At 47.3% G+C, this 27,095-nt stretch overlaps 1 protein-coding gene across 7 annotated transcripts in view; it reads right to left on the bottom strand.

Annotated features, from left to right (window-relative positions):
- The window catches only part of ABCB9 (ATP binding cassette subfamily B member 9), a 34,603-nt gene that overhangs the window by 5,663 nt on the left and 1,845 nt on the right, over window positions 1-27,095 (bottom strand). The window contains exons 1-11 of one of the 7 annotated variants that reach the window (XM_073312488.2): window positions 23,066-26,160; window positions 22,387-22,660; window positions 19,804-20,487; window positions 19,392-19,506; window positions 18,092-18,222; window positions 16,633-16,838; window positions 14,009-14,206; window positions 10,069-10,197; window positions 7,635-7,823; window positions 4,725-4,898; window positions 2,729-2,888 (exon numbers count right to left, since the gene is read on the bottom strand). In XM_073312488.2, coding sequence (XP_073168589.2) covers window positions 2,729-2,888; window positions 4,725-4,898; window positions 7,635-7,823; window positions 10,069-10,197; window positions 14,009-14,206; window positions 16,633-16,838; window positions 18,092-18,222; window positions 19,392-19,506; window positions 19,804-20,401 — 1,900 coding nt within the window. In that variant the 5' untranslated portion in view covers window positions 20,402-20,487; window positions 22,387-22,660; window positions 23,066-26,160. Of the gene's footprint in view, window positions 1-2,728; window positions 2,889-4,724; window positions 4,899-7,634; window positions 7,824-10,068; window positions 10,198-14,008; window positions 14,207-16,632; window positions 16,839-18,091; window positions 18,223-19,391; window positions 19,507-19,803; window positions 20,488-22,386; window positions 26,161-27,095 lie in introns of those variants that run through there. The other 6 variants (XM_073312489.2, XM_078848921.1, XM_073312493.2 and 3 more) reach the window with 6 other exon arrangements.

Raw genomic sequence — 27,095 nt, 5'->3', positions numbered from 1 at the left:
GATTCATAGATTCCAAGACCAGAAGGAACTACTGTGATCATCTAGTCTAAACTCCTGTATAACCCAGTTCAGAGAACTTCCCTAAAGTAACTCCTAGAGCAGATCTTTTAGTAAAACCATCCAATCTTGCTTAAAAATCATCATTGAAACAGAATCCACCATGACCCTTGAAAAACTGTTCCTATGGGGGGAGGGACAGCTCAGTGGTTTGAGCATTGGCTGCTAAAGCCAGGGTTGTGAGTTCAATCCTTGAGGGTGCCATTTAGAGATCTGGTGCAAAAATTGGGGATTGGTCCTGCTTTAAGTAGGGAGTTGGACTAGATGATCTCCTGAGGTCCCTTCTAACCCTGATATTCTATGATTCTAGGATACTCTAAGGTTAAGTGACTTGCCCAAGGTGACATAGGAGGTTGGTGGCAGAGCAGGGAATTGAACTGCAGTCTCTCAAGTGCTAGGCTAGTGCCCTAATGCACCTCATCTCTAAGCTGAAAGGACTGCATTAAGGGAACGGGGGTGGGGGGGCTCATTCAATCTCTATGGCCTGATCCTGTTCAGTCCTTGGGGCCTCTTCCCAGACCACAAACAGGGACACTAAGGATATGTCTACATGGTGAGTGGCAGTGAGTCCTCCAAGCCCAGGATGACAGACTCAGACTCACAGCGCTTGTGCCACCACACTAAAAATAATTGTGTTGATATTGCAGCTCCAGCTGGAGCTCAGGCTCTGAAATGCATCCCTCTCCCTCAGCTTCAGAGCCCAGGCTCCAGCCTGAGGTGCAACCATGTTGCAGCTATTTTTGGTGCAGTAGCACAAGTCCCGTGAGCTCCAGTCTGTCGGCCCTGGCTTGGAGGCTCACTACCATGGACTGTGTAGCGGTACCCTTAGTGTCAATCGTTATGGGGGGAGGGGGGTTAAATAGACACTAGAGCCCTGGAAACTGAACTGAGACCCACCACTCACGTAAACCACCAAACTGACAGATGGAGAATGAAGGGCGCAAGGTTCTTTGGCGGTTTTCCCTCCCTCACTTCCAGAATATATATTAAAATGCTTTGGATACAGATCAACTTTCCTTGTTCAATATTTTGTCTCTCCTACTCTGAAAACAGGAACCAAAAATATTTTGGTACAAGAAGAGAGGAGTGTTCTCGTCTCCCAGCAGCCATTCTAACTGTGCCCTCCTCTGAAATGCTGGTCTGGGTTTTTAAGGTCAATACTCCTCAATAAGGACCTGATCCCACTGCACTCAGTGGGAGTCTTTCAGGCCCTAAGTTACCAAAATAACCCTGTTCCCCTACAATAGTCATACCCTTAAAGGAATGCTATAGCCTCTCTCTGCAGCAGTGGATCACCACTGTCAACCTGGCATTTTAGGGGATTGACAAATGCTACAGTGATTCCAAGAGTCCTTGTTAGAATTATCATAGAATATCAGGGTTGGAAGGGACCTCAGGAGGTCATCAAGTCCAACCCCCTGCTCAAAGCAGGACTAATCCCCAATTTTTGCCCCAGATCCCTAAATGGCCCCCTCAAGGATTGAGCTTACAACTCTGGGTTTAGCAGGCCAGTGCTCAAACCACTTGTTCTTAGGATGAGAAATGCTACACGAGCCTGGAAGATCAACTATCCAAAACCTTCATTGACCAGTTCTTCAAAGGAAACCTCAGCACTGAAAGATAGTGCCAGTTATTGCTACTTCTGCACATTTACATATACTGTCAGTTACGTGCACTCTCTCCCTGGAGACCCATTCTGCAGATCTTCCAGTGAAGAGAGAAGGGAGGGGAAACAAACATTTCGGTTGCATTGTATAAGCCATTACTCTCATTGGTCCCAATGCAAAGTGCTTCTGTCACCAACACGTCAGCTCTTGTTCCTGCAGATTTATTGTCATTTTATTTTCTTGGTAAGTTGGAGCAGGTTGGTTTATGCCTCACTGCTTAGTTTTATTGCTATTGGGTTGTTAAGAGAATAAGCACACTGAAAAACTAAACGAGATAGGGTGTGTGTTCCATCCAGGACCTGGCCCTGGATGAACTACGAGTTAGGGATCCAGAGCCCAATCCTTTTCCTGCGGGAAACTGACTTAAAGCCCCCCGTAGCTACATAACAGATATACCAGGGGCAACAATAGCACAGAGTTCCACATAAAGCCTAATCAGGTGCCACAGGCCTGACTTGGAGAGACCACCTCTGTGGGGAGAAGATAGTTCAGTCTCCATAGCTCATTCAGTCCTTGTCCTCTCTGAGGAGCCTGTCAATAAGTGGGGGCGCGGGGGGGAGTGGGCAATTAGTGCTAACTCTGGTGAGGGTTTCTGTGATGTAGACACTTACCCAATAGGAAACTGGGCCTGAGACCAAACTAAGTTCACACACAGTAAGCCATGGAACATAAGAATGGCCACACTGGGTCAGACCAATGGTCCACCTAGCTCATAGCCTACCAACAGTGGGTGTTGCCAGATGCTTCAGTGGGAATGAACAGAACAGGGCAATTATTGAGTCATCCATCCTGTCGCCAGTCCCAATATCTGGTAGCCAGAGGCCATCTTGGCCAACAGCCATCAATTGCCAGTGAGTTTTGGTCACTGCTAACATGGGCTGAATTTAATCCCTTAATTTGAGAGGAGAGGCTCTGTATTTTACCACCAATCTCCAAGAACTGTTTTGGATATTTAAGTGTCATGCTTCTGCTGCAACTGGAGAAAACGAAATGGTCCGTACTACCTGTCTTGTAGCCATCTTGCAACTCTGTGATAAACGCATGGGCATTGGCCTTCTGAGCAGCTTGGACTACAGACTCGAACGAGACTGAAGTTAAACCGTATGAAATATTTTCCGCAATAGATCGAGCAAACAGCACTGGCTCTTGGCTCACTAAAGAGATCTGCAGAAAGGAAGGGAAGAGGCAGTCAGAACCAAAACAGAACAGTCACCGTTTAATGACTACACTCCTCTCGCAGATTATAATAATTGGTTCCAGTTGGTTTGTGAGTGTAGATGGCAGAGTTCCATCGTTAAACCTAGACCCAAAGTGCCTAAACCAGAGAGGATTTCAGCGAGGGTACTAATTACACTCTGTTGTAGGCTGCCCATGTGAACAATGCAGCTGTGCCCTCAGAAGTAGCTCTTAGCTGACTCATGGAAGCTGCAGGGCATTAGTCAGCACTGGAAGCACATTTTGCCAGATGCACCTGGTATTTAAGTGTGGGGAAGTGATTATGCGCCACCTTCATATTGAACCAAGAAACGAAACTGACGAACCATAGGAGCTAAGGGTAATAACACCTGCTAGTGCTTTGTGGTTTCTGGTTTCCGCTCTGTTTGAAAGCACAGTTCTTGGAGAACAAAAGTGAATCTGGCCTGTTTATCTCAGGGTATTACCCTATTAAGAATTGCAGCAATGGGACAGAACCCTGCAGCTTTCACTAGTGATATTGTTGCGTTTTGGTTATAACGCTGCAAGCTCAGGGCTGCCATTTCTTGTAGTCCACCGGGCAGTAACACGAAACCAAACCCAGTGCTGGCAACATGTGTCAGTCAGACTAGAGAGAACCTCCTGCTTCATCTATCCAGTCACCACAGTTAGGCATCTTGAACACAGCATGGAGATCGCCATCGATGCTGGCTGCAGCAACAGCCTAGCAACCAACACATAAACTCATGTCCAAAACCATTTAAGTCAATAGAAGCATGAAGTCAGTATAAAGGGCTCCAGGCCTACAGAGCACAGTGCACTGGTGGGGCGTCTGAGAATTAGACCATTCAGCCACACAGCAGTATTGGCTCTGCATGATTTTTCAATCCCCAAATTAGAAAGTTACAGAGCTGCCATTTTTGATTTCCTAAACAATGCCTTTTCCTTCCCATCCTGAAAGCAACCATTACAAACTGCAGAATGTAACCCCCTTTTGTAAACTCTCTTACATTTTAAAAATCAAATTTTCCAAATTCTCTCCCAGAAATTAACATGTAGAGCAACAGCAGATATTAAAAGCATATATAATAAAAAAATAACAGCCTTATTTGTGTTACTGACACCCCGACATCAGGCTATTTAAAGGGAAAGGATTTAAAAAATTTACTAATATACTTTTCACCATTTATGCCACTAGTCAATTTCATTTTTGGTTTAGAGTCAGTTTCTAATCCCTTATGTTTTCAGGTTCTCATGCAGAAGCTTAATGTTGTATATTCTGGGTTGTAACCACTGCAGAAGAATGTTTATTTGTGTAAGAAAGGAAGCCTGTGGACTTCCAGCATCATCTTAGGCAAGTCACTTAACCTTTCTGTCTCCTGGCTTCACCGATGGGGATTGTATACGTCACAGGGTGTTGGAAGATTTAACTAATTAATATTTGTAAAGTGCATGGATAGAAGGTGCTGTAGAAGTGCGAAGTATTAAAAAAAATCTGGTTTATACTAGAATTTTTAAAAACACCCTAACAATCATGGACATGGTTCTACTGGTCTTAGATAGAACTAGTCAAAACAAGGACAATTTTTTGGTGAAATTTTTTTGGGGGGGAAAAGTGCATTTCTTCCTCCGCACACCCCCATCAAAAAATTTTAACTAGCTCTAGACTCAGGCATTGAGGAAACATTTTAGAAAGACCTAAATTAAATGTTGGGCCCAAATTTGACCAGACAATATCCCCTGAATGATCTAAAACCCTTTGATCCATGGCAGAGTAGAGCTAGTAGGTTTATCAGTAACTCGTACCACTGAGTGCAGGTACTTGTGATCATACATGTTAATAGGCTGCCCGTCCAGCAGGACCTGCCCATCTTGAAGAGGGTAGAAATTCTCCAGAATATTGACGCAGGAGCTCTTCCCACTGCCCGAAGGACCCACGAGCGCAGTCACTTTGCCAGGATAGAGGGTGAAGGACACATTCTGTAACGTAAGAGGGGAGTGAGTGATAGCCTGTGTACCCGGCTTTTTAAAGCATCCATGTGTCTGATCTGCAGAGAGTACACTAGAAAAGGCAGCTGAAACAGAGTGAAAACAGCGATCAGGGTTTTCTTTAGTGCTCCTGTCCTACCACGGCTAGATTGGCTGCCTCCAGCTTCAACGCCAGGAGATGAGCATGTATGAGCTCCCACTAGATAATCTCCCAGTGCTGTATTATCATTTTCTGCCTCACTCCTCCCCTCCCCCACAACAAGCAGATGGGCCCAACATCTTTTCTTCAGACTCACCTGTCCATAGAACAGGCAGGTCCAAAAACCAGGAGAGAGACTGCAGATTGCACCTCTTTCCTCTGCTACTCTGACCCAATTTAACTTGGGAATGGTCAGTGGCCCCCCTCCAGTCCCCAATGATTTGGTGGCCACATCATAAAAGGCACAACCACAACTGGCAACTTTGTTGGTCATCTCAATAGAGAAGCTAAGGGCTGAATGGGCTAGATCTGGAGGGTCAGGATTGAGGCACACTGGCACCAGGCAGCACGGGGACGCTTTCTCTGCTGTCCCTGTGCTATACCTGTTCTGTGGCTCAGTCTCAAAGGCTGTCAGTCCAGCAATGTCCTGGTACCCATCCTCTGATCTCACCCCTGCTCTTTTTGATTTAATGGGCGGATCTTTTTCCAGAGCCCTCCCTACACCTACTGGAGGTCGAACAGGCCAACAGCTTTCATTAGCACGACACAAAACAGAACATGCCCGCAGTTTCACAAAACACCACCACTGCAAATGGGCAGCTCTACATAGACTGCTCTCAGTTTCCCTCCAGTGTTATATCTATAAACACTTGGAATCTAGCTGATTCTCCGAGACCACACCATTACTCATATATCCCACGCATCTGAGATCAGTATCTGGTTCGCTGTCTGCCAAGCCTCCAGAGTTACCTAGAAACAACCCTTCTGTCTCAGTGTTAAACAGCTACAAAAGGCTTTCTAGTAAGTGAGCTCACAAATGGACTTTTCCAGCTATGCAAAATCATAGGCATGAAAGACATGAAAAAACGGGGGGGGGGGGGGGGAGAGAAGAGGGACGACAGTGAGGAATCATCTAGTAAGTCCTCTGGCAGCCAGTTACAAAGAGGTCTGTATGTTAAGATGTGCGAAGTAACAAAAGTCCAACTCAGCCTGTTACATAAAATTGTTTATGAAAGTCAGCCAAAGTTGAATATGCAGTGACTGGTACAAACTGGATGGTTTAGGTTCAGAGAACTGGGAGAAGGGGGTCAAAGTTCCTGGTAAAGTCACAGGTTGGCATGAGAACAAGCTGAAAGGGTCTAGAAATGGGAGGGAACGTTGACAGTTGAAATCCCCAAAATGTGTTTCAACTGGACGTTGTTTATCTAGAGGTCACTCAATGGGAGCGGGGGAAAGGGTAGGCTAGGAGGAGCGAGTTTCATCGTCATGGCTGCCACCTGTCTCCTGGGCCCCTGTGATCACCAGGCCTGCACTGTCCTGATCCTCAAGTCAGGCCAGAGAGGGAACCAAAGACACAGTAACTGCCACCAGCTTCAGCTGAACAATACATGGGGCGGGAGACATGGGTTCCGGATCTTACCCACTCCTCATGTGTCCTTCCTCCCTTCCCACGTAATCTTTCCTCTTGCCTATCCTCTCCTTTGCCTTTTGTCTAATCAGAGTCTGGCTGAACCGGCCAAAACAACTCCACCTTTTGCACCGAGCCTGTGACCAGAAAGGCAGCTAGTAGCAATGCCTCAAACAGCCTGATACTGATAAAAGTTTGCCAGACCGTGAGTGGCTGAGAAGCAGGTGTGCTGGGCCTGTGTCCCTCCAGCAGCCAGTGAAAGTCAGCACCCGAGGCAGAAGCTGCATTTCCTGTCTTTGCTGTTCTTTTCTGTCCCTTTATCTGTCTGTGGGTGTCTTATTTAGTCTTCGTAGAAACAGGACTGGACTCCAATAACAGCAGCAATAGCTCCAAGCCACTAAAACTAACCTCGTCTCTCTTCCCCATCAAGGACAGGTAATAACATAGGCAATATCCTCTGTCAAACAGGGGCTTCTCCTATACAAAAATCTTAATACAGGGCAAGTAAGGGAAAGGAAATAAGGGGAATTACTACAACGAAAGCCTTACTTAACACTTTGTATTTCAAAGGCTTTAACTGTTTTGTTTTCTTTCTTTTTCTGTGTCTTTAATAAAAGAACAACAATTTAATGGTGGTCATTACAATGGGAGTTGCCAGCAATAACGTGACTCAAGACCCTGGACCACAATTAGCTCTTTAATGTTGTAAGAGTGAACAAGGGCTTTATTAACATAAGTATCCCTTGTTAGGCCCTAAATGCCCTCTTTTCACCACACCGCCATGTGGAATGGTTTCCCACAATCTATTTCCCAGTATTTTGTCCAGTCTCGTTTGAAAGGTCTCCAAGGATGGGGCTTCCAACATTTCCCTTGGAGGTTTTTAAGGAGGAGTTAGACAAATGAGTTAGTCAGTGATGGTGTAGGTACGGCCTCAGTTTGGGGAGCTGGACTAGATGACCCCTTGAGGTCCCCTCCAGTCCTCCATTTCTATGATTCATTGATTATGCCACAGTCTGCGACTAGTTAGTAATTGACCTGCTGGCGAAATATTGCACTTAACCTATTCCTATGGTGCTGTGTATTCAGGAAGGGAATGCTGAACACGTGCCAAGACCCTCACCTGTAGGACCTGTGTTGCAGACCGGGTAGCATAGGAAAAAGTAACATTTCTGAACTCCACTTTACCCTCCACATGGTCTGGTGCCAGGGTTCCATCGTTCACCATCATCGGCTTGCGATCTATAAACTCAAACACTTTCTCAGCAGCTCCTACTCCCTGCATTAATCCGCTGTAGACGGAACCAACAGACTAAATAGAAACACAAAACAGGCCTAGGTTACACATCTCCATGTGTCAGAGCTTAGTAGAGAGAGAAATAATGATCATTAAAATATATCACTCTCTTGTAAACGAAATAAACATGCACTACATGGTTATACATTGCAATAGAAAGTAACTTCCCAGATGACAGGGCGGCAGCTAAGCCCAAACTCCCAGGGAATGACACGAACGTAGTACCGTATGCAGAGCCACAAAAGGGTGGGTCGGGTGTGAAAGGGTCTATCTCCCCTCCCACCAATACCTGACGTAGCTTTTGAGTGACCCCTCTCTGGCAGATGCTTGCAGCAGCACTGACTGCTGGTCTAAGATACACTGTATACACCTGCAATTTCAGGATTTGGTCCAACATTCATTACACAGAAGCGTGCAATGGTGGAATGATGGTTATGGAGGTTGTAGAAGGTGTGCGTGTGACAGTGGAAGAAAAATAGAATGCAGGGAGGGGTCTCCCTGAAAACAAATCACCCAAACATGGATTGAAACCCTCCTGTCATTTTCCATGCAACCAAGACAAGCAGTTCCCATAACACCCGGATTCTGCAGCAATCCTATGAATATGGGGCAACCCCTCCCTCCTCTGAAATGTATTTCATCAGCGCCCCAATGGGAACCCAAAGCCCACTCCCAAACCCAGATCTACTGTGCAGCAGACGGTGGGGCCAATTAGAGTAAAACATCCCTTGAAACTCGGAGACTCTTCAGCCTCCAGCACCAAGCCCAAAGTTTCAGAACAGACAGTGCAAGGAACAGGCATCCCATAAAGAGGAAAGCAGGCTGGAAGCAGCACTGGATCCTGCAGTCCTATGAACAGATGGCTACTGCCACATGTGCTGTTCTTCATTCCAGGGGAGGCTGGAGCACCTAGGTGATCGCACCAGGCTAGGAGGAAGTTTGGAGCTGATCATTTCTGCCTGGATTAGCTGAGCTAATGAGACGAGACAACAGCAGACTTGTGCAGGCTCGGCAATCCCAGGGCTCTCCCGGACAGAATCCCATCTCACTAACACACTGCCAATTTAGCCGTTTATAACCAATTAAATAAAAGAATCCCACTAAGCTTTTAATGGGCCCTGAAATGTAACAAGCAGCCTCCAAACCCTTTCATCCTTCCCGCAAGAAAGCTTGCCCGGAAGACATCCAAGACTCTGTCCTTCAAGCAATGGACAGCTTTCCGCTCCACTTCCTGCAGCCGGCTGTCTCATCAGCAGATGAGCGACTTCTATTATTTTGAGAGAACAATGTGGTTCTCCCCACCCCGTGCTGTTCGCTGAGCAAGGCTGCCTCCCCAGCTCATCGTCACACCGGGGGCAATCGGACCTGGAGGCAAAGTCCCAGGTCTAATCCGAAGGACGTCCTGCAGGAGCTACTGCCAGCTGGTTCGTGGCAGAAGAGGCCAGGAAACTCGTAGGAATAACAAAAGCAACCAGAGGCAAATCCTCAGCTGGCATAAAATGGCACAGCCTCATTGGAGTCTTTGGAGCTGATTCACACCAGCTAAGGACCCGGCACTCAGCGTCATCTAGGGCCCGATTCTCTTGTGTTATTACTCGACGCGAGTCATACCCAAATCTGGCCCTTCTGAATCGAAAGAGCTTTTTAAGGAGACAAGAGTGACCATGAACCTACCCGCTTTCAGAACTAAATGCAAAACTAATTTCTATTTACAGCTATGTCTACATTACCGCAGTAAGTCGACTTACGCTATGCAACTCCAGCTACGTGAATAATGTAGCTGGAGTTGACGTATCTTAGGTCGAGCTCCCATGGGGTCTACACCACAGGAGGTCAACGGAAGAAACTCTCCCGTCAACTTACCTTACTCTTCTCCTCGGGGGTAGAGTACAGGGGTCGACTGGAGAGCGATCTGCTGGCGATTTGGCGGGTCTTCACTAGACCTGCTAAATCAACCGCTGGTGGATTGATCTCAGAGCGTTAATCCCGACTGTAGTGTAGACATAGCCTACATAACTTTCCTATAACACCCCTCCACACACAGCAAAACCCTATACTCTGAACCAGCTATTACTCCTATCAGGAGTGGGGGAGGAGAAAAAGAGTGATTGTCATTGTTTCCATTTTTAAATACCTGGGAGGTGATAAAATACTATGACGATGGTGACCTAGAGAAAAACAAAACACTTCTACTTCCCCTCCCACAGCTATCTAGCCTGGGATGTGAAAAAAACCTGGTGCATGGATAAACCACACTCACCTCCATGCAATCTCCCAAGACAAATTCATAGATAATAAAAGATATCAGGTTTCCGCTGGTCATTTGTCCAGAGATCACCAGATGGCCACCATAGTAAAGGATACTGACTTGCACCACAAGAAGAGTCAGCTGAAATCAAGCACAGACACATAAACAGACAACGCTGGTTGTTTCTCGGGCTCATGTTTATTCATTCACACAGCTATCCAGAATTCACCAGTGTAAGCTTTATTACTGGAGTGTCCCAACGGGGTGCTTGAGGTTGTGCAATAGATTGTAAACTCAAAGCAGGGACACTGATGTTGGAGGAACAAAATAGTTTAGAAGCCCAGGTTGATCTATGGGATTTCTGACTCATCTCTTTCATTAAGATTCATGGAAGATGTGTTTAATCCCCCTGTGCTACTCTGAAAGGCTCAACCATAAAGCATCTGATGCTCAGGAGATGGTCAGAGCAGTGGAAATTAAGTCCGATTTAAAAAGAGATCTGAACTAGAGGAGGGTTGAGAACTAGGGGGTCACCAAATGAAATTAATAGGTAGCAGGTTTAAAACAAACAAAAGGAAGTATTTATTCACACAACGCACAGTCAGTCTGTGGAACTCTTTGCCAGAGGATGTTGTGAAGGCCAAGACTATAAACAGGTTCAAAAAAGAACTAGATAAATTCATGGAGGATAGGTCCATCAATGGCTATTAGCCAGGATGGGCAGGGATGGTGTCCTTAGCCTTGTTTTGCCAGAAGCTGGAAATGGGCTACAGGGGATGGATCACTTGACGATTACCTGTTCTGTTCATTCCCTCTGGGGCATCTGGAATTGGCCACTGTCGGAAGAGAGGATGTGGGGCTAGATGGACCTTTGGTCTGACCCAGTATGGCTGTTCTTATGTTCTTATGCAGTTTGTCTTTGGATTATGTTAGACTTCAGGGTGGGGGTTGAATCAGTGCCAGGGTTTGGACTGGACAGCCCCAAAATCTCAAGATACCATAATGGATACTGTCAGCATTCAAAGCAGAAAACAGGGCCTTTCTGATATAGGATCCAACCCAGAAGCGGGATTCAGATCTGGGAATTCAAAGCCAAATGCTCTGCTCATCTCTTGAAACATGAAGGGTTTGGGATTTGGGATTCTGGGCTGCCTCTAATTCGACCTGAAATGTACTGCAAGGGGCAAGGAGAGACGAGCCATGCTGCAGGACTGTGGTGTTATGTCAGATATTGCGAAAAACATGTAACATCTAAACAATTGATTTGTATGGAAAATTAAAATGGGATGAACTGAGTTTAGGGATGAATATATGCAAGAGAGCGTGGGCTAAAGAGATAGGCCTGAAGCATAACTTTCAGATCCCAGTCCAAACTTCCTCAAGGATCATGGGCATTTGAAGGGGTACTCTTCTTTAATTCGGTAGCATGTTTCCTCAAGCAACGGGCTGTAATTAAAAGCTCTGATTCTGAAAAGCCCCAAGCAATGGAAGGAAGCATGATCTTGTAGTGAAAACACTGTCCGAGGACTCAGGAGATCCAAGTTCAGTTCCTGTCTCTGCCATAGACTCCCTGTGTGACCATGGGCAACTCCCTTCAATCTCCCTGTGACTCAGTCTCCAGTCTTTTGCTTATCTCTTTATACCACCCTTTGTCTTATCTATTGAGATTGCAAACTCTCACTGAGTGAGTGGCCAGTGCCAACTACAATTCAACCTTGATCCCAGCTGGGACCTCTAGGCACTGCTGGGATACTAATTCAAAAACAAGAAATAACAGTTTACAGATCCCATTAACCTCCCTGGGAGCTGCAGTGGTTCAGCACCTCTCTGTCCCCAAGTTAGTGCAGAAGTGTATAAATCACAGAAGTGTAGGACTAGAAGGGACCTCAAGAAGTCTAGTCCAGTCCCCTGCACTCAAGGCAGGACTATGTAATAACAAGACCAAAACAAATTGGTTTGTCTCCAAGGTGCCACTAGTACGTCTTTTCTTTTTAAGACCGAAACAATTAAAACAAAGAACTAAACTAAACATGACTCGCCTTAGAACGGGTTTCCCTGAGCAGATTAAATGTCCCATTTGGGACTAAAAGGGAACATTTTATCAGAGTTTTCACCTAGCCAAAAATGCTAGCTTTCCACTTCAAACTGAAGATGCCAGGAGAAGCCCATTTTCGCTATGCCCCTGGTAGGCAAAGCTGTTATTAACATTACTGGCATCCAAGCAGAGGAAGCCCTACGACCAGAAATCTGCCTGCATGTGGTTAAAGAATAAATAAATACATAAAAACCACTTAGGAGCATAGGCAGGGTCAGCAGTAGTTTACATTAAGGGGACAGATGAGAGGATGGAGTATATGGAAATTAACGAGTAACACACTAGTACCCCATGTGCCCCTGGTTCCACCCTGCAGCTGTTTGTTTCAAGGGTACTTAAGGTCAACCCTGAAATCCAGAAAGTACATTTGAAGTTCAGAGCAAACATTGGCACTGAAATGTACATGGAGCTCTGGCCTGGGGCCTAATATGCTAGACTGAGTTATAAATCACAATGGAATTACTTAAGTGTATTTCAGTGATGAATCCTGGTCATGTGCCACCTGAGGCATGTTGCGCATCTGCTAAGAAGTGCTGCCTTAAAGCCTGATCCAACTCTTACTTGATGTCAAAGGAGTTTTTCCACTGACTTCAGTGGGAGTTGGATCAGACCCTTGAAAGAGAACTGAAAAATAGAAGTGCTTTGCATTTATATAGCACTCGTCAGTCCAGGTTCTCAGGGGGGCAAGGCTCAATGATTTGCCCAAAGTCACATGAGTTAGTAGCAGAGTGTGGAATATGGAACACAGGAAACCTGACTCATCTACTCTTCCAGTGGCTAAGAGGTAAGAGTTAGCCAGTGAAAGCGGTCGACTACAAAGCCACGAATAAATCCATTCTACAAGCCAAACATAATGAAAACAAATTCCTCCTTTATTCATCTGCCAAGATCGGAGTTCAGGGCTCTGCACTTCCCTGAGAAAGAGGTTGTTAGAGCTGTGCTAAATTTGTCAGTTTCAGTTTGGACAGGTCTTCTCAATTTCCTGAGCCACCACAGGTCCATGCTGGGAACTTTGCTTTGGACGATCCCAAAAACTCAAATTCAAAATGGTCTAGTTTTGCATCCAAACTATGAGAAACCACAAATCTTGCAGGACTTTGGTAGAATGCCATGAGTCACCCCAGAGTTGGCTCACCAGGTTCACAAACCTTTCAACAAAGGAAATTTAGTGGAACCAGATCATTTGTGTGTGAAGATTTTGCACTACTTTGGTTACCAGTAGAAGCCCTGAAATCTAGGCTTGACTGGCAACAAAGTGCCTTTCAAAAAAGCAACTACACTGAAAATGGTTTTGTCAGTTTCTGAGCAGCAGATTGAATCTCATAAACATTGTTTTATAGTTTGGGATACCAAAAACTAGCTGGCCTAAGAACGTAATGCAGTAACGTGTGCACAGAGTGCTTCCAATGCCCTTGACTGATCTTAATTAGAGTGCTGCTTACTGCAGGAAACTGCTTGTTGGATGACACTATTCAAAATCCTTAACAGAAATGTATCTTTGTTTGGAGAGTTAAACATAAAGAATAGTTATCATGCATCCGATGAAGTGAGCTGTAGCTCACGAAAGCTCATGCTCAAATAAATTGGTTAGTCTCTAAGGTGCCACAAGTCCTCCTTTTCTTTTTGTGAATACAGACTAACACGGCTGTTACTCTGAAACCTGCCATAAAGAATAGGGGATTGTGAGCAGACCTTAATGTTTGTGTCTTTTGTTAACACCCCTGACCCCAAAACTTTTATGTACAATATATTACAAAGTTCATACAGCAGAGAATAAGCAGTATCAGAACATAACCCCTCCCTGCCCTCAGAATCATCACCGAGAGAACAGGTGGCTAATAGAAACAAGGCACATACCCCACTGGACCACACATAGTACGTATAGGCCAGGGCTTCCTTTTTGTTCAGTTTGTACACTTGCCGCAGTTTTTCCCAATAGACCTTTGCTTCCATGTCCTCACTTGCAAAGCTGCGCACAGTCTTCATGGCCGAAATGGTTTCTTCTGCTGTGTTGTTGGCCTTCGCCAAAGCATCCTGAACCTCCTTGGAGAGCTTCTGCAGTGAACAAAGGAAAGGCGGGAAGGGAAAGCAGGACTGTATTTACTAGAGGGCGCTATTGTTCCATTTCATCGTGCTCCCCCACAGAGGACACACCGCACACCCGATGGAAAGGGATTTAGAGACCATTGCTCATTTCACTGTCCCTTTGTCCCTGGACTGGTATGCCAGCCTAGAGCAGTGCTTCTCAAGCTATCTGATGTGGGGGACCGGCATATTTTTTTTCCTAATGTGTCTGTGTGCAGACCGGCAGCGAATGGCTCACAGACTGGCACCGGTCCGTGGACCACCACTTTGAGTAGCACTGGCCTAGAGGACTGAATCCCATAGAGGGGTTGTGGGAGGACAGGACTGAGAACCAGAGTCCTGACACTTGGTCTGACAGACTCCCTCAGTGGCTCTGGGCCAATCATTATTATTCTTTGTGTATGATGATAGCATTTAGAGCTCAAAGTCAAGACCTGGGCCCATTGTGCTAGGCACTGTATGTATGTACACACACACACACACAGAGTAAAAGAGAGTTCCTATTCTAAAGAACTTACCGTATAAATAGAGAAGACAGACAAAAGGAGGAGACAGGATGTGCTATTATCCCCATGTTACAGATGAGGAACTGAAGCACTGAGAGACAAAGTGACTTTTCCAAAGTTGCACAGGAAGTCTGCGGCAGAGCCAGGAAATGAACACAAGTCCCTGTACTGCTGGGATCTCTAAGCACATTGGGACAGCCAGCAGGTGCCTGTGACAGAAGCCACAAAGGGGTTCACCAGGTCAGAACCTAGGACTTGGGGGGCACAATCTGGTGTCTGTGCATATGCATACTCTGAGCAAGCAATGGCAACATGCAAACTTCCCCCACTTGCCAATTACACACTCCTAGCAAGAACAAGCCTGGGGAGAGGGCGGAGAATCTGTACAGGGGAACCACAGCTGGCCAGAATCCAGGCACAGCGCCTCTGCTTTTACAGCATGCCAGCATGTGCGTGTCACGTGGGCGGCACTATGCACACAGGCAGGATTTGCCCCATGGCACTGAGGTTGAGAGCGAGAAAGCTCTAAAAGCACAGCACACAGCCCACGGGCTGTACGGATTCACGTGCTCCACCCAACGGAGGAGCGGGCATGTCACTTCAGAGAGAGCAGTGCAATATGAGGGAGGCTCCTCGTGAGCAATGAGACTCTGCCAGGTGCGCACAGGCCCCAACTGGTATTACAGGTTCTGACAATGGAGCTGGCAGAGCTGTAGATTCAGAGGAGAAGATGTATTAGATCACCCCAGCCCCCCCGCCCCCCCGCCCTTGGGGACCAGGGCAGGATTCCTCCCTGCTGTACATTTTCTGTTGTTTTGTCCTTTTTCTAAAAGTCCCAAGCAATGGGGATTCCACAGACTAACAGAGCTCACATTGGGACTAAAGAGGGATAGGAATAGAGAAAGCAAAGGTCACATAGCACTGTGTATTGCACACACATACCGGGGGGGGGGGGGGAGAGAACGAATTAGACAGACAGACAGACAGACACCTTTCCCCGTAAAGAACACGTTCCTTTGATATCCCCATGATCATGCTACTAGAGAGCCTGTAACTCCATTAGATTGGCTAACAGAGAAATCCAGCATCAAGACAGAAGGTCTTTTTGAATACTGAGCAAATACTGTTTGTTTAATCTTACAAAAGTGACTCATTCCAGAAAGTGGAGGGTGAGGGCCAGCCGCAATTAGACTGATGGATCAGGGGGCTGTTAACAGCTAAAGCTCATTGTGGCGGATTTGTATTAACTGCTAGTTCTAGCCCACTCTTTCCACGTCAGCAGCAAATGAAGGGAGAGACCGCTGGCCTGGTCACACTCCCTGTCTTGGCGGACCTGCAGAACGGATTACTGGCCACTTCAGGCGGAAAGGAGAGAGAAACAGGGACCAGAGATTGGGAACTGGCCGGGGGAAAGCTTGTGATGCAACAGTACCCTAAAGAAATCCTCACCACTTACCTTGGAACCCACAGTATTCTAGACAATCACCCTGGGTGCTCAAGAGCTACAGCCAACGTTGCTCTCTGGACAGCCAGCAGGGGGCAGTACAACAGCACAGATTGCACCCTCCCCTGCTCATATACAGCATCCGTGATGTATCCGGCATCCTTCCCTGAATGCCACTGAGCCATCCTTAGGCACAAGCAAACCAAGGGAGTGTTTGGGTCCTGTGCTGCCACCACAACTCACAGGCTGGCCTGATCTCTTCCCATGGCAGCAGGACTCGAGGGGAGACGGTTCACTCGCCGCTCACCCCCAATCTCCGTGAGAAGCAGCCCACAGCTAGATCCCAGCCTTGCTCTGAGAGGTCACTTGGCCCACGGAAGTGCCCTGCTTTGTGAGGGAGACAGAGGGACTCGGCCTAAATTAAAGATGCAAACAATCTGCCTTACCTTGTAATATTTCCCGTAGAGGTCAGACACCAGCATGATGATGGGGAAGCCCATGAAGGTCACCAGAGAGAGCTGCCAGGAAAGGCTGAACATGAAGACAATCACGCCCGTCGCCTTCACTACGTTGCGCAGGAAGATGTTAATGTTCTGGGAAACTAGGTCGCTCACAATCGTTGTGTCTGAGGTCAGCCGGGAGATGACGTCCCCTGCAAGGCAAAGGGGAGTGGGGAAGAGCTCCGATCCATCAGTGCTTCAGGAATCACAGCCCCCACCGCCATACCAGCACAGGCAGGTAGTGATTGCACGTGCCATGAGCCAAACTGGAGGGTCATGGGGAAGCAAGAATGAAATGTACACAGATCAGGGGCTAAGGGGATGCAGCCATTCATGATGGGTCATAGAACCTTTCAGATCTAGGCTCCCAGTTCAAATCCAACCCACGTCAGGAGTGACTGGAAGCTGTTACCACTCGCTGGCAGTTCAGTGGGTGGCGTGAAATGAGTTTGGCAGGTCTCAGTCAAGGTGAGAACACCACAAAATCTACTACCACAATCAGGATCCTTGCTGGCAATCTCAGCAGAGCCCAAGTACTGAATGGGCCATGTCGACAGAACCACCCTCACATCCCGCAAGCCAGGGCCGAGGCACATTGCTAGGTACAAGTGTAAGTAGGATGTGTGCCAGCTGCTAAACATACCTACAGTTCTAATCCAGCTCAGGTCAGTAGCAACCTAAAGTTTTAACCCTTTGACAGCTATTTGGAGGCTTTCATGAAGTGAGCTAGTGGGCTCAGTCCAGTCAACAGTTGACATAGAACCATAGTCACAGCTGGAGAGCCCTGCTGGCATTCCCAGTTAAGAGATCAAGACTGAAAAGCTTGTGAAGTCCCCTCTCCCCACCTAGACATGGTTCTGCCAGGCCAGGGTTGAGGCACATGTAGGGTAGAGTGGTCAGAGGGAAGTCTGGGTAACACACTGGTTAAGTGAGTTGTATCTCCTTCAGCTGGCTAGTCCAGAGGGTAAGAGACTGATACCAGCTAATGGGGTTGCTCCTTCATCTCAAATGGTGGAGGCCTGTGAATTGGTGCTGCTGATCCTGGGTTCTGTCCCTACTGATCACCCATGTGACCCTTGCACTGCCCATGTTGTACCCATTATATGGATAAACTGGGGACTCTGATTTCCAGCAGGAGCAACCAAGCACCTCTGTTCACTTTAGATTGCAGGATTTATACAGATTTCCCTTAGGCTGTGATCTGACAGACACTGTTAGTAGGTACTGGGAAATCAGCGCGTTAGTGTTGCAGGTCAATCACTTACTCAAATGGTATTCTCATATCTTGAGACACCGAGGGAATGTGGCGTCCCAAGCACACTTGCCTCCCAGAGACCATCACCATGCGAGGATGAGGCTGGACCGCTGAAAGAGGAACTGATCTCATGGATGGAGAGATACCAACCTGTGCGATTCTCATCAAAGAAACTTGTCTCCTGAGCGACCAGCGACTTGAAGAGGCAGTTGCGGAGTCGAATATTCAGCCTGGCAAATATGAGCGTAAAAACGCCACCCCGGATACCTGCGGCAAATGAGCTAATTGCAGATAAGAGACGTTATATAACAGTGTGCACAAAATCCACTCCTTAGCACAACATACAAGCCCCATCACACCCCAGACAAATATATCGAAACAGGGGCCAATGATAACACTTTGTACTGACAGTGCCTTTTATCCCAGGATCTCAAAGAGCTGCTGAGACAACTAATTTAGCCTGACAACACCCCTCAACCCCAGAGATGGATCTCATTATCCCCACTTTACAGATCGGGAAAACTGACACACAAGTGTGAAAGTGGCATGGCCAAGTCAATGGCAGAGTCTCAGGTGTGTGCTGTCAGTACTAGACAACGCTTCCACTGTATATGAACACTGTGCATCCTGTTTTAGGCAACACCCAAGTGTCAGGAGTAGAAACAAGAGAAATTTTTGTTACAAAATCCAGAATCAGGCTGATTTAACCTGGTTCAGGTAGAAACTAATCTTAAACAAAGCAAAAAACAAAACGAAAAACCTTTCAGTTGAGCCCTGGCCCCTTTCACAGTTTCAGATGGAAACCATGAAAAACTCCATGTCATTTCTACTGGCAAGCAGGGATGCACATGGCCATTCAATCCGGGGCTCATTCACCTCTGAACTCCAAGTGACTTAGGGCCGCAAAGCTGTGTTAACCAAAACTAACCTACACATTGGCATGACATCTGGTCCCTCTGAAAACTGCAACTGCCTATTTTGTGCAGCTGCCACCAGGGAAGAGTCAGGGATGGGCTAAAGCCTTGCCTCTGAATCTCCTCGTCCTCTGCAAGGATGTTTGAAAGATAAAACTAAACCAAGTGTTTAAGATGTTTCTTTCCCTACTCCCTCTTGAGTCTGTAAATATTGTAACAAAGTCATGGCCATCTAAGGCTTCACAGTTGTCATTCTGCTGCCACACTGTGGGCACTCACAACTGCGCAGCAAGAGCAGGGATGACCTACATCTTATGGGTCCACAAGGACACATCCCCGCCACCTGAGATAAAGGAGAACTGCTGTTAGCAGCTTCCCACCTGCAACACACAGCTGAGCAGTTCCTAATCCATCGAGCAGAGGTACATATAAACACTAGCCAGTTCAGGACAATACTATGGAAGAAGGTTTAAACCTCAACATAATAAACTTCTTATAACTGAGGCACAAATAATCTCTCTGTCTATTGCAGTTACCTTCCTATAGCAAGAAGCGACATAATCACCACTGCAGTGGAAAACTGATCCATGCTTTTTTGGATGACTATGCCATCAATCGCCAAGCCAGTGTAATAAGGAAGGAATGTTTCCCCTGTATGGCAGAAGCATAAGAGAAGGTGGATTAGAACAAGAGACAGCGTTTCAAACACAGAGCTATTGGGTAAAGCAAAAGTTAGCAGTGGAGTTTAACTGGTTTCTGGGAACAGTAATATCTTTGAAGGTGTTTCTGGCCTTGATAATCTAGGCATGAGACCAAGATGAAAAGGTTGTTTAAGCCAAATATTTAGATTTCATCAGGGTGAACAGGTCTGATTTTTATAGAACTGATATTAATAGAAAATATGGAATTTTGATCTTGGCAATGTCCCTTTAAACTCTGTTCACCCACCCAAAGCAGCAACCAGGAGGAAGAAAGTGGCTATTCCGAGGAAGAGAGCATCTGGTTTGGTGTAAGACAGCAGCTTATGGATAGTGGCTCCTGACGCAGGAACAGGGCTGGGGTCACATATCTCCTCTGCTTCCGCCTGGGACTCTGAACTGACCCCCAAGGCCTCTCTGGAGGACGTCACGGAAGACAGCAGCTGCCACAGGCAGAAAGTTGCAGCCAGCGACACATACGTCCATGCAAACAAACTCCAAAACCAGGGGTCCCTAATGATCTTCCTGACCTCCGAGTAGAGCAGCAGTTTGACCAGGGCATAAATGCCCACCAGCAGGCAGACCGAGGTGATGAAGGTCTGGGATGCTTTCAGGCGCTTGGGGCCAGAGGTCGAGTTCTTGGAAACCCCAATGGCAGCACCAAGCAGCAAGCAGCTCCTGTACAGACATGCCCCCCACACGTCCAACATGGAATTAAAGACGTTGAAGTGCTTCAGATCCTGGACAATGTCCTTGCCGCTATGGCTGTACGCGTACAGCAGCGTGGTCACCAGCACGTCCACGCCGGCGAACGCTAGCGTGGCAGCCACAGCCTTCCAGACTCTCATCTTCAGCTGACCCTGGGGCGAGGTAGATTGCAGTTTGAGGTAGAGCAACTCCTAGTTCAAGGTAAAAGCTTCCATGTTAGTCCTTCCTGGGATGTGGAAAGGAACAACACAAGAATATTAGTGACCTTTATGAAATGGCAGAGAGGGGGACCAAGAGCTATGGAGCACTGTGGTTTAGTTTCATGTGAGAGCTCTGGTTTTCCCAGAGGCCAATTCCCTGCCATCCCCTCCCAGATCAGGATACCCCAAGGTGCTGGCAGAAGGGGAGCCCACAGCTGTACAACATGCCTTCATGCAGGCCTGAGTTTGATCCTGCTTTTCAGGCTGACCCCATTGTTCCAATTTTTAGGGCCGAGAATTATTTCTAGGCTACAGGTCGCATCACGGTGTGTTTTCAGCTACTCTCTTCAATGCCAGACCAGCCCAATTCTCAGCACCACGGTGTTAACAATAGGTTCCAGGAGGTCCCCAGAACATGTTGTCAAACAAATTGTTTTGAAATGTCTCTGCAATGCCTCTCCGTTTCCTCCATAGGAGCACTGTGTGGTAAAAGGAAACCATCAAGATGGACAGGCTCCAAGTTGACATGCACCATCCCTACCCCCAGAACCTATATTTATTCATGTTTGTTGGATGGATCAGGTCCCTGAAGCCAGAGTGGCCGCAGTTAAGACCCAGGTGACCCTCAGCTCTCCAAAGACATGGTGGGTGTGCGACAGGAAGCGTTCCCCCACGCCTCTGCTGCGAGCTCCCCACTGTGAGCCAGCAAGAGAGAGAGGGGGCCGGTTCTTTGTGCCAACACGAAAAGAGCTCTTTAATATGATTCAAGAGGGGATTTGCTGCAAGAGACAGAAGTGGGTGGCAGAGGCTAGAAATCAGACAGATGAATGGACCCCAGTTTCTAGACACTGAAGGGACAGCTTGCGCCACCAGGGCTGGTTATTGTCCAGGGCAGTGTGAAAGCGTAAGGTGTGTCCGAGCGGGAACGCAGCAGCCAACAAAAGCAAAGGTAGAAAACCTGCCCGAGGGCGCCAGCAGCCCAGTGGACTATTTAAGCCATGAGCAGGGCATTTCCTGGCGAGTAGAAGAATAAATAATACCGAGCTCTTCTCTGACGCTTTTTATCTCACACCTGCTTTCCAAAGGAGGGTCTGGAACATTATCCACATTTACAGGTGGACACTCAGGCCAAAAATATTTCCTTCCCTTGGTTGCTAATAGTACATTAGATTCAAACCAGGCAGCACCTGAAAAGTCTATTTTACTCTACACTACTGATGCTGTGTTTACTCCTGGCACTTCTCAACGAAAATAAACCGGTTAGTTCTGGTGTCCCTCTGCTCCCCACATCAGTTTCATTCCAAGTGTCCTGCACGACCCCAACCTGTTGTCTGTTCGGGTTGCAAAAACCGTCAGATCCTGACAAAACTAAGTTTTCACAGACAGCAAATGAACTAGTCAAAAAAGAGTTCAAATGCAATCTTTCAAGAGAAAGAAAACCTAAAGCCTGGACCTACATTAGCGCCTTCAAGGAATAGCTGGTGATGCTGAAAGCCATGTGCTCTGTTCTGATCATCGGGCCTGCAAATTTATCCTAATTGTGAGCTCAGCTACGAAAAGTACGTGAAAGGTCATCAAATGTCACAGTAACTTATAACAACAAATGTTAATGGAAAGAGGTATGAAAGGGAGACAAAAAGATTGAATTAGTCTAAACAAAAAGGCCATGTTGATAGAATCCAGTGATGCCACTGAAATCATGCTTGGTAAAGACAGAAGATGTGGAACCAAAAATTAATGAGCCAAGACTGGGATATCCAATATTAGACCTAATTGGTAGACAAAATAATGAAGGGCTGGGCTACTCCACCCACCACTCCTTCTGGGGGTCCTTCAAGAAAGAGACTTAGAGGGAAGGGGGGGAATAGAGAAGAACAGACGGTGTCTACTGGAGTGAGCTTTACCGTCATGGCTGCCACCCTCACCATGTCCTGGAACCCCAGTCCTTGTTGGCCTTGATCCCGAGAGATGTCCTGACTGGAATGGGCAAAGAAGAGGGGCCCAAATAAGACTTCCTTTCTGCCAGCTCCAGCTGAATCCCAGATACCACCTGGGATGAAATGGGATCGGACTTTAAGAGCAATCAGCCCATCTCAACTCACTGCTTCTCTTTCTCCCAAAAGGCCAGTTTTTACCATCTTCGATACCATCTAAGAGACTGTCAAGCGAGGGGCTTTTCCTTCTAAAAACTCTCTCCAGCTAAAGGGAAAGGGAACAAACAACGTTGTTAAAATGAAAGCCTTACTGAATGCTTCACATTTCAAATGCTTTAACGGCTTTTCCAGATCTTTAATAAAAGGCTAAAAAACGTAATGGCATGTTTGCCATGGTGTTAATCAGGCTGAGGTCTCTCTATACCGAACCCCGAACTTTGTTTAATGCTGTTTAACATTGAACAGTGAACAGTTCAGAACAGATGTTGAACAGTGACTGTGTTATATTAACATCTTCGGCCCATTCATTCTCTATCTAAATTAATACACCGGCTGTAAACACAGTCCCTCATTAAATGCCAGCATGTTCCTGACCCCAGAGGTCCTTACTATTTTCATTATAAACCATACCAATGCTTTACAAAATTCAAAGGGCAAATAAAGTAACAACCTGCTCACTTCAACGCCTCCGTCTGTTACTATGGAGATGGAGCACTGGGACAGAACCGGTCCTTCCCTAGCAGTTGGAGACCAGGACCAATAGGACAGCTTCATTCTCAGCGCTCCAGTGCGTGTGCGACCTGGCCCCTGGAGGTCAAGCTTGGTTTAGGTCTGAATTAGCTCAGTACCTTTCTGAGGAAAGTTTGGAGATGAAGGAAAGTTGTGGCTATTAAGCACCATCTACTATTAAGGTTGCCTGTTCATAAAATCTTTGGAGTCTGGAGCAACAGAACAAAAATACCTAATGTCTCAAGAGCCACAAACCCTATGTTTACTTTTCAGTCTAAAACCTAAAAAGTGGCCTAAAATGTTGCTAAATCCCAATTCCTTCCAGGCTAAGATGAAATTCATTTTTAGGCAACAAATTTCAAAACCCTTGAAGTTTCTGTTGGAGCTTTTCTATTGAAAATACCGATCCTACGGTGGCAAACCAGTCCTCTCTCACCCTTTTTCCAAAGGAATAAAATAGGCAATCAAATGCCTGAAATACTGGATTTCAAACAGTCAAGAGAGCAGGCAGTTTCAATCACCACTGTCCATAAAGAACACACTCCACAGTCTCAAAAACACTAGAAAGAAGATTAGATTACTTTCCCCTGCTGTGTAATACAAAATGGGGCGTAAGATCGAAGAATGAGGCTTCTCCCCCAAGACTGGGCAATGAGAAACCCAAAGCCAGAGCGATATTAACAAGAAGTAGGTGTTGGGGATACTCTGTCTTAAAATGTGTATTTATCCAAGCACAGGGTGCCATGTTTAATTTAACACCTTTAATTTAACACCTTTAATTTAACCAGCACCAGCCACTTCAGGGGTGTATTACTCAGTTGATTGGACTCCGAAGAATGCGGGGTCCGTTATTAAAATCTCACCGCACAAATGTGCACCACTGCTCTTTCCCCGGGTCCTGTTCGTGCCGATGCAGTCGATTGATCCAAAGACACGGATTGGCTCATGCTGTTGCACAAAAATAAACATTCAGGGTCCGATTTTCAGGAGAGCTCAGCATCCAACAGCTCCCATGTAGGCACCTAAATCAATAGCCAGAATTTCAAAGAGAACATTCATTAGGGGCCTAAATAGGAGCGCCGCTCTTTTGAAATTCTGGCCCGTGCTAACCATCTCTCATTAACCATCTGGCTCCGCCTACTGGATCTGCAGGAAAAGCACCGTAATGGCTTTCTAGCTTAACCACCATTGGAGTCCTCGGCTCAAGAGAACTAGCTCCAATTTGTGCCTACCTGATCCTAATGCAGGCTCTGCACCAGTCTGCGCCCAGAGCTAACACTGTGCGAGGGAGAGAACAGGAATGATCAATCACCAACCAGCAGATGAGGAATTTCAAATTGCACATGTCCTCCCACGTGTTTGTATCATGCCTAGCACAACGGGGCCCTGGTCACCATTGGGGTCTGTGGAGGCTAGAACACAAATAAATAATGAAGAGTAAATGCTGTTTACCAGGTGGGTAGAATAAGGAGCCTCACAAGAGGTAGCATGGCCATGCCCTGGGTTAGAGTAATCAGTGACTTGACTGAGACCACTGAAAGCATTATTTGTGTGAGAACCTTCTCCTATGCAGCTCTTGCAGGGGTCACAGAAATGCGGTCCCTTCTGTGTTCCAAAGAGGCTGGGGGAAACCTTTCCTCTAATGAAAGGTGCCTGTGACCTTTGATGCCCATTTGGAACAGACAGGGCCTTTGTACTAGAGGCCTCAGCCAACCTCATGGTTATCATCTTCATCTATTATTCAGAAAATAATTCTCTAATAGCTTGTCTAGCCGTGGAAATTGATCGGCAAAGCTATAGCAGAATAGTTATGAATGACCGGAATAACACTTACTCCGCTTTAGCTGTGTTGGTCAATTTTCTTGGGTAGACAAGCACTGAGGGGGGCATTTTTCTCAAAGGCACAAGGGAGAATTAAGCACCCAACTTCCTGGGGCAGTGAGTGGGAGTTGGGCACCTAACTGCCCTTTGTGCCTTTGAAAATCTCCCCCTAACTTATTCGATCTGTAGATTGCTGTCCACTACACATGCAGTGACCCATGCCTGCTGCCAGGGTCTGTTCCTGTAGGAACCGCTAACGATCCAACCAGCAAGAGCTGGGACGAGCAGAACAACTTCCAAATACCCCGGTGCCAGATCCCCATCTGCAGGGAAGTGCTCTGAACCCCCCCAGACATTGACAGCTGAGTAACCCCAGCACCAGCTCCACTTAATTGGTCTCTTGCTCTGTTTGGGCTTTGCCCCTTTTTGGTGCTAGCTGGTCTCAGGACCCCTACAGCTCTCTCCAATCCTGGCCATCTCCCTGGCTCAGCTCCCCAGGGCAAAGGCCTTTGTCACAAGCTTGGCATCATCAGCCTCTCAGGCTGGAACCCATCCAAAACCTCTCCCCAGCACACCCCACCCCCAGTGAGGAGGATCTGGAATTCAAAGGGAGCCCAATAGAGACACTTAGGTTAGGCCAACCTTGCAACACGCGTGAACCCTGGAGAATGGAGGGTTTCTAGTTCCTTTACAAATGTTCCTTCTATTTTCCTGGGCAAAGCAGTAAATGCTGTTTGTCTTTCCACCACCATTAAAATCTGCATTATACCCCAAATTGCAGCAGGGCTTCCTACAGAAGACAGCACCAAGGGCAAGCAAAGGAGAAGAAAACAAGCGGATGAAGGTCTGTGTGTGAAAACTTGAGGACATAAGCGTCCAGCAGCAGGGCTGGAGTGGCTGTTTCATGGCAGGATTGGGACCCAGTGGAGAAAGGGCATCAGACACTCCAATCAAAACTAAAGATTCTAACTAGGAACTCAGCCACAGACTCTCCTGTGTCCCAAATAACCTTCCAGAATAGAACTGGACTGACATGTTATCTATGGCATCCAATAGTATCTGGACTCCCTGTGTAACAGGTACCGGGTGCAGCTCCAGTAGTTGGAACCTTGATAGTTTAAATACTATTTCAAATAAACAAAAGTGACTGAATGTCCAGATCCTCCTAGAGCAGAGGTGGGCAAACTATGGCCTGCGGGACCATCCTGCCGGGCAGCGTGGCGGGCTTTGGCTGGGCGGTGGGGCTCTGCTGCTCTGAGCAGCTTGGGGGGAGGGGGGATTTGGATAAGGGGCAAGGGGTCCCGGGGGGCAGTCAGGGGACAGGGAGTGGTTGGATGGGGCAGAGGTTCTGGGGGGGGCAGTCAGGGGACGGGGGGTTTGGATAGGCGTGGGAGTCGCGGGGGGCCTCTCTGGGTGTGGGTGTGGATAGGGTCGGGGCAGTGAGGGGACAGGGAGCAGGGCAGGTTGGACAGGTGTGGGAGTCATGGGGGGGGCCTGTCTGGGGGCAGGGACAGGGGTCGGGGCAGTCAGGGGACAGGGAGAAGGGGGGGTTGGATGGGGGTGGTCAGGGGACAAGGAGCATTGGATGGGTCAGAGGTTCTGAGGGGGGCGGGAAGTGGGAGGGGGCGGGACCCAGGCTCTTTGGGGAGGCACAGCGTTCCCTACCCGGCCCTCCATACAGTTTTGCACCCCCAATGTGGCCCTTGGGCCAAAAAAAAGTTTGCCCACCCCCTCCTAGATGTTAGTTGCATTGGAGGCTCTACTACCGTGGATTTCCCAGCTTCTGTGCATTAAAACCACCTATTACGCTGAGACAGTTTAAAAAAAAAAACAAAAACAAGCAAATTGCAGTGCTTGTCAAGGATGTTGGATTGACAGCGCCTCCATCCAGCAGCTATGCAAACTCCTCCCCACTGCCCCACCAATGTGCTCCAGCCCTGCGGGGTGGGGATGGGGGGGATTCAGGTTCCATGCGCCACTCGGCCTTTCTGTTGAGAGAGTGTCCTCAGGGGTGCCAGTTAGTGCCAGCTGTAATGAGGACACCTCACAATTAGAGGAATTGGACTGAGACCCACAATCTCATTTCCTACGGGACACTAGGACAGGGATCCGCAGCCTTTGGCACACGGCCCGCCAGGGAAATCCGCTGG

Source organism: Lepidochelys kempii, chromosome 15 (genome assembly GCF_965140285.1).
Source record: "Lepidochelys kempii isolate rLepKem1 chromosome 15, rLepKem1.hap1, whole genome shotgun sequence".
In the NCBI taxonomy this organism is placed as follows: Eukaryota; Metazoa; Chordata; order Testudines; family Cheloniidae; genus Lepidochelys; species Lepidochelys kempii.
Note: the sequence above shows the minus strand (reverse complement) of the source record. Positions and strands in the feature narration are given on the sequence as shown.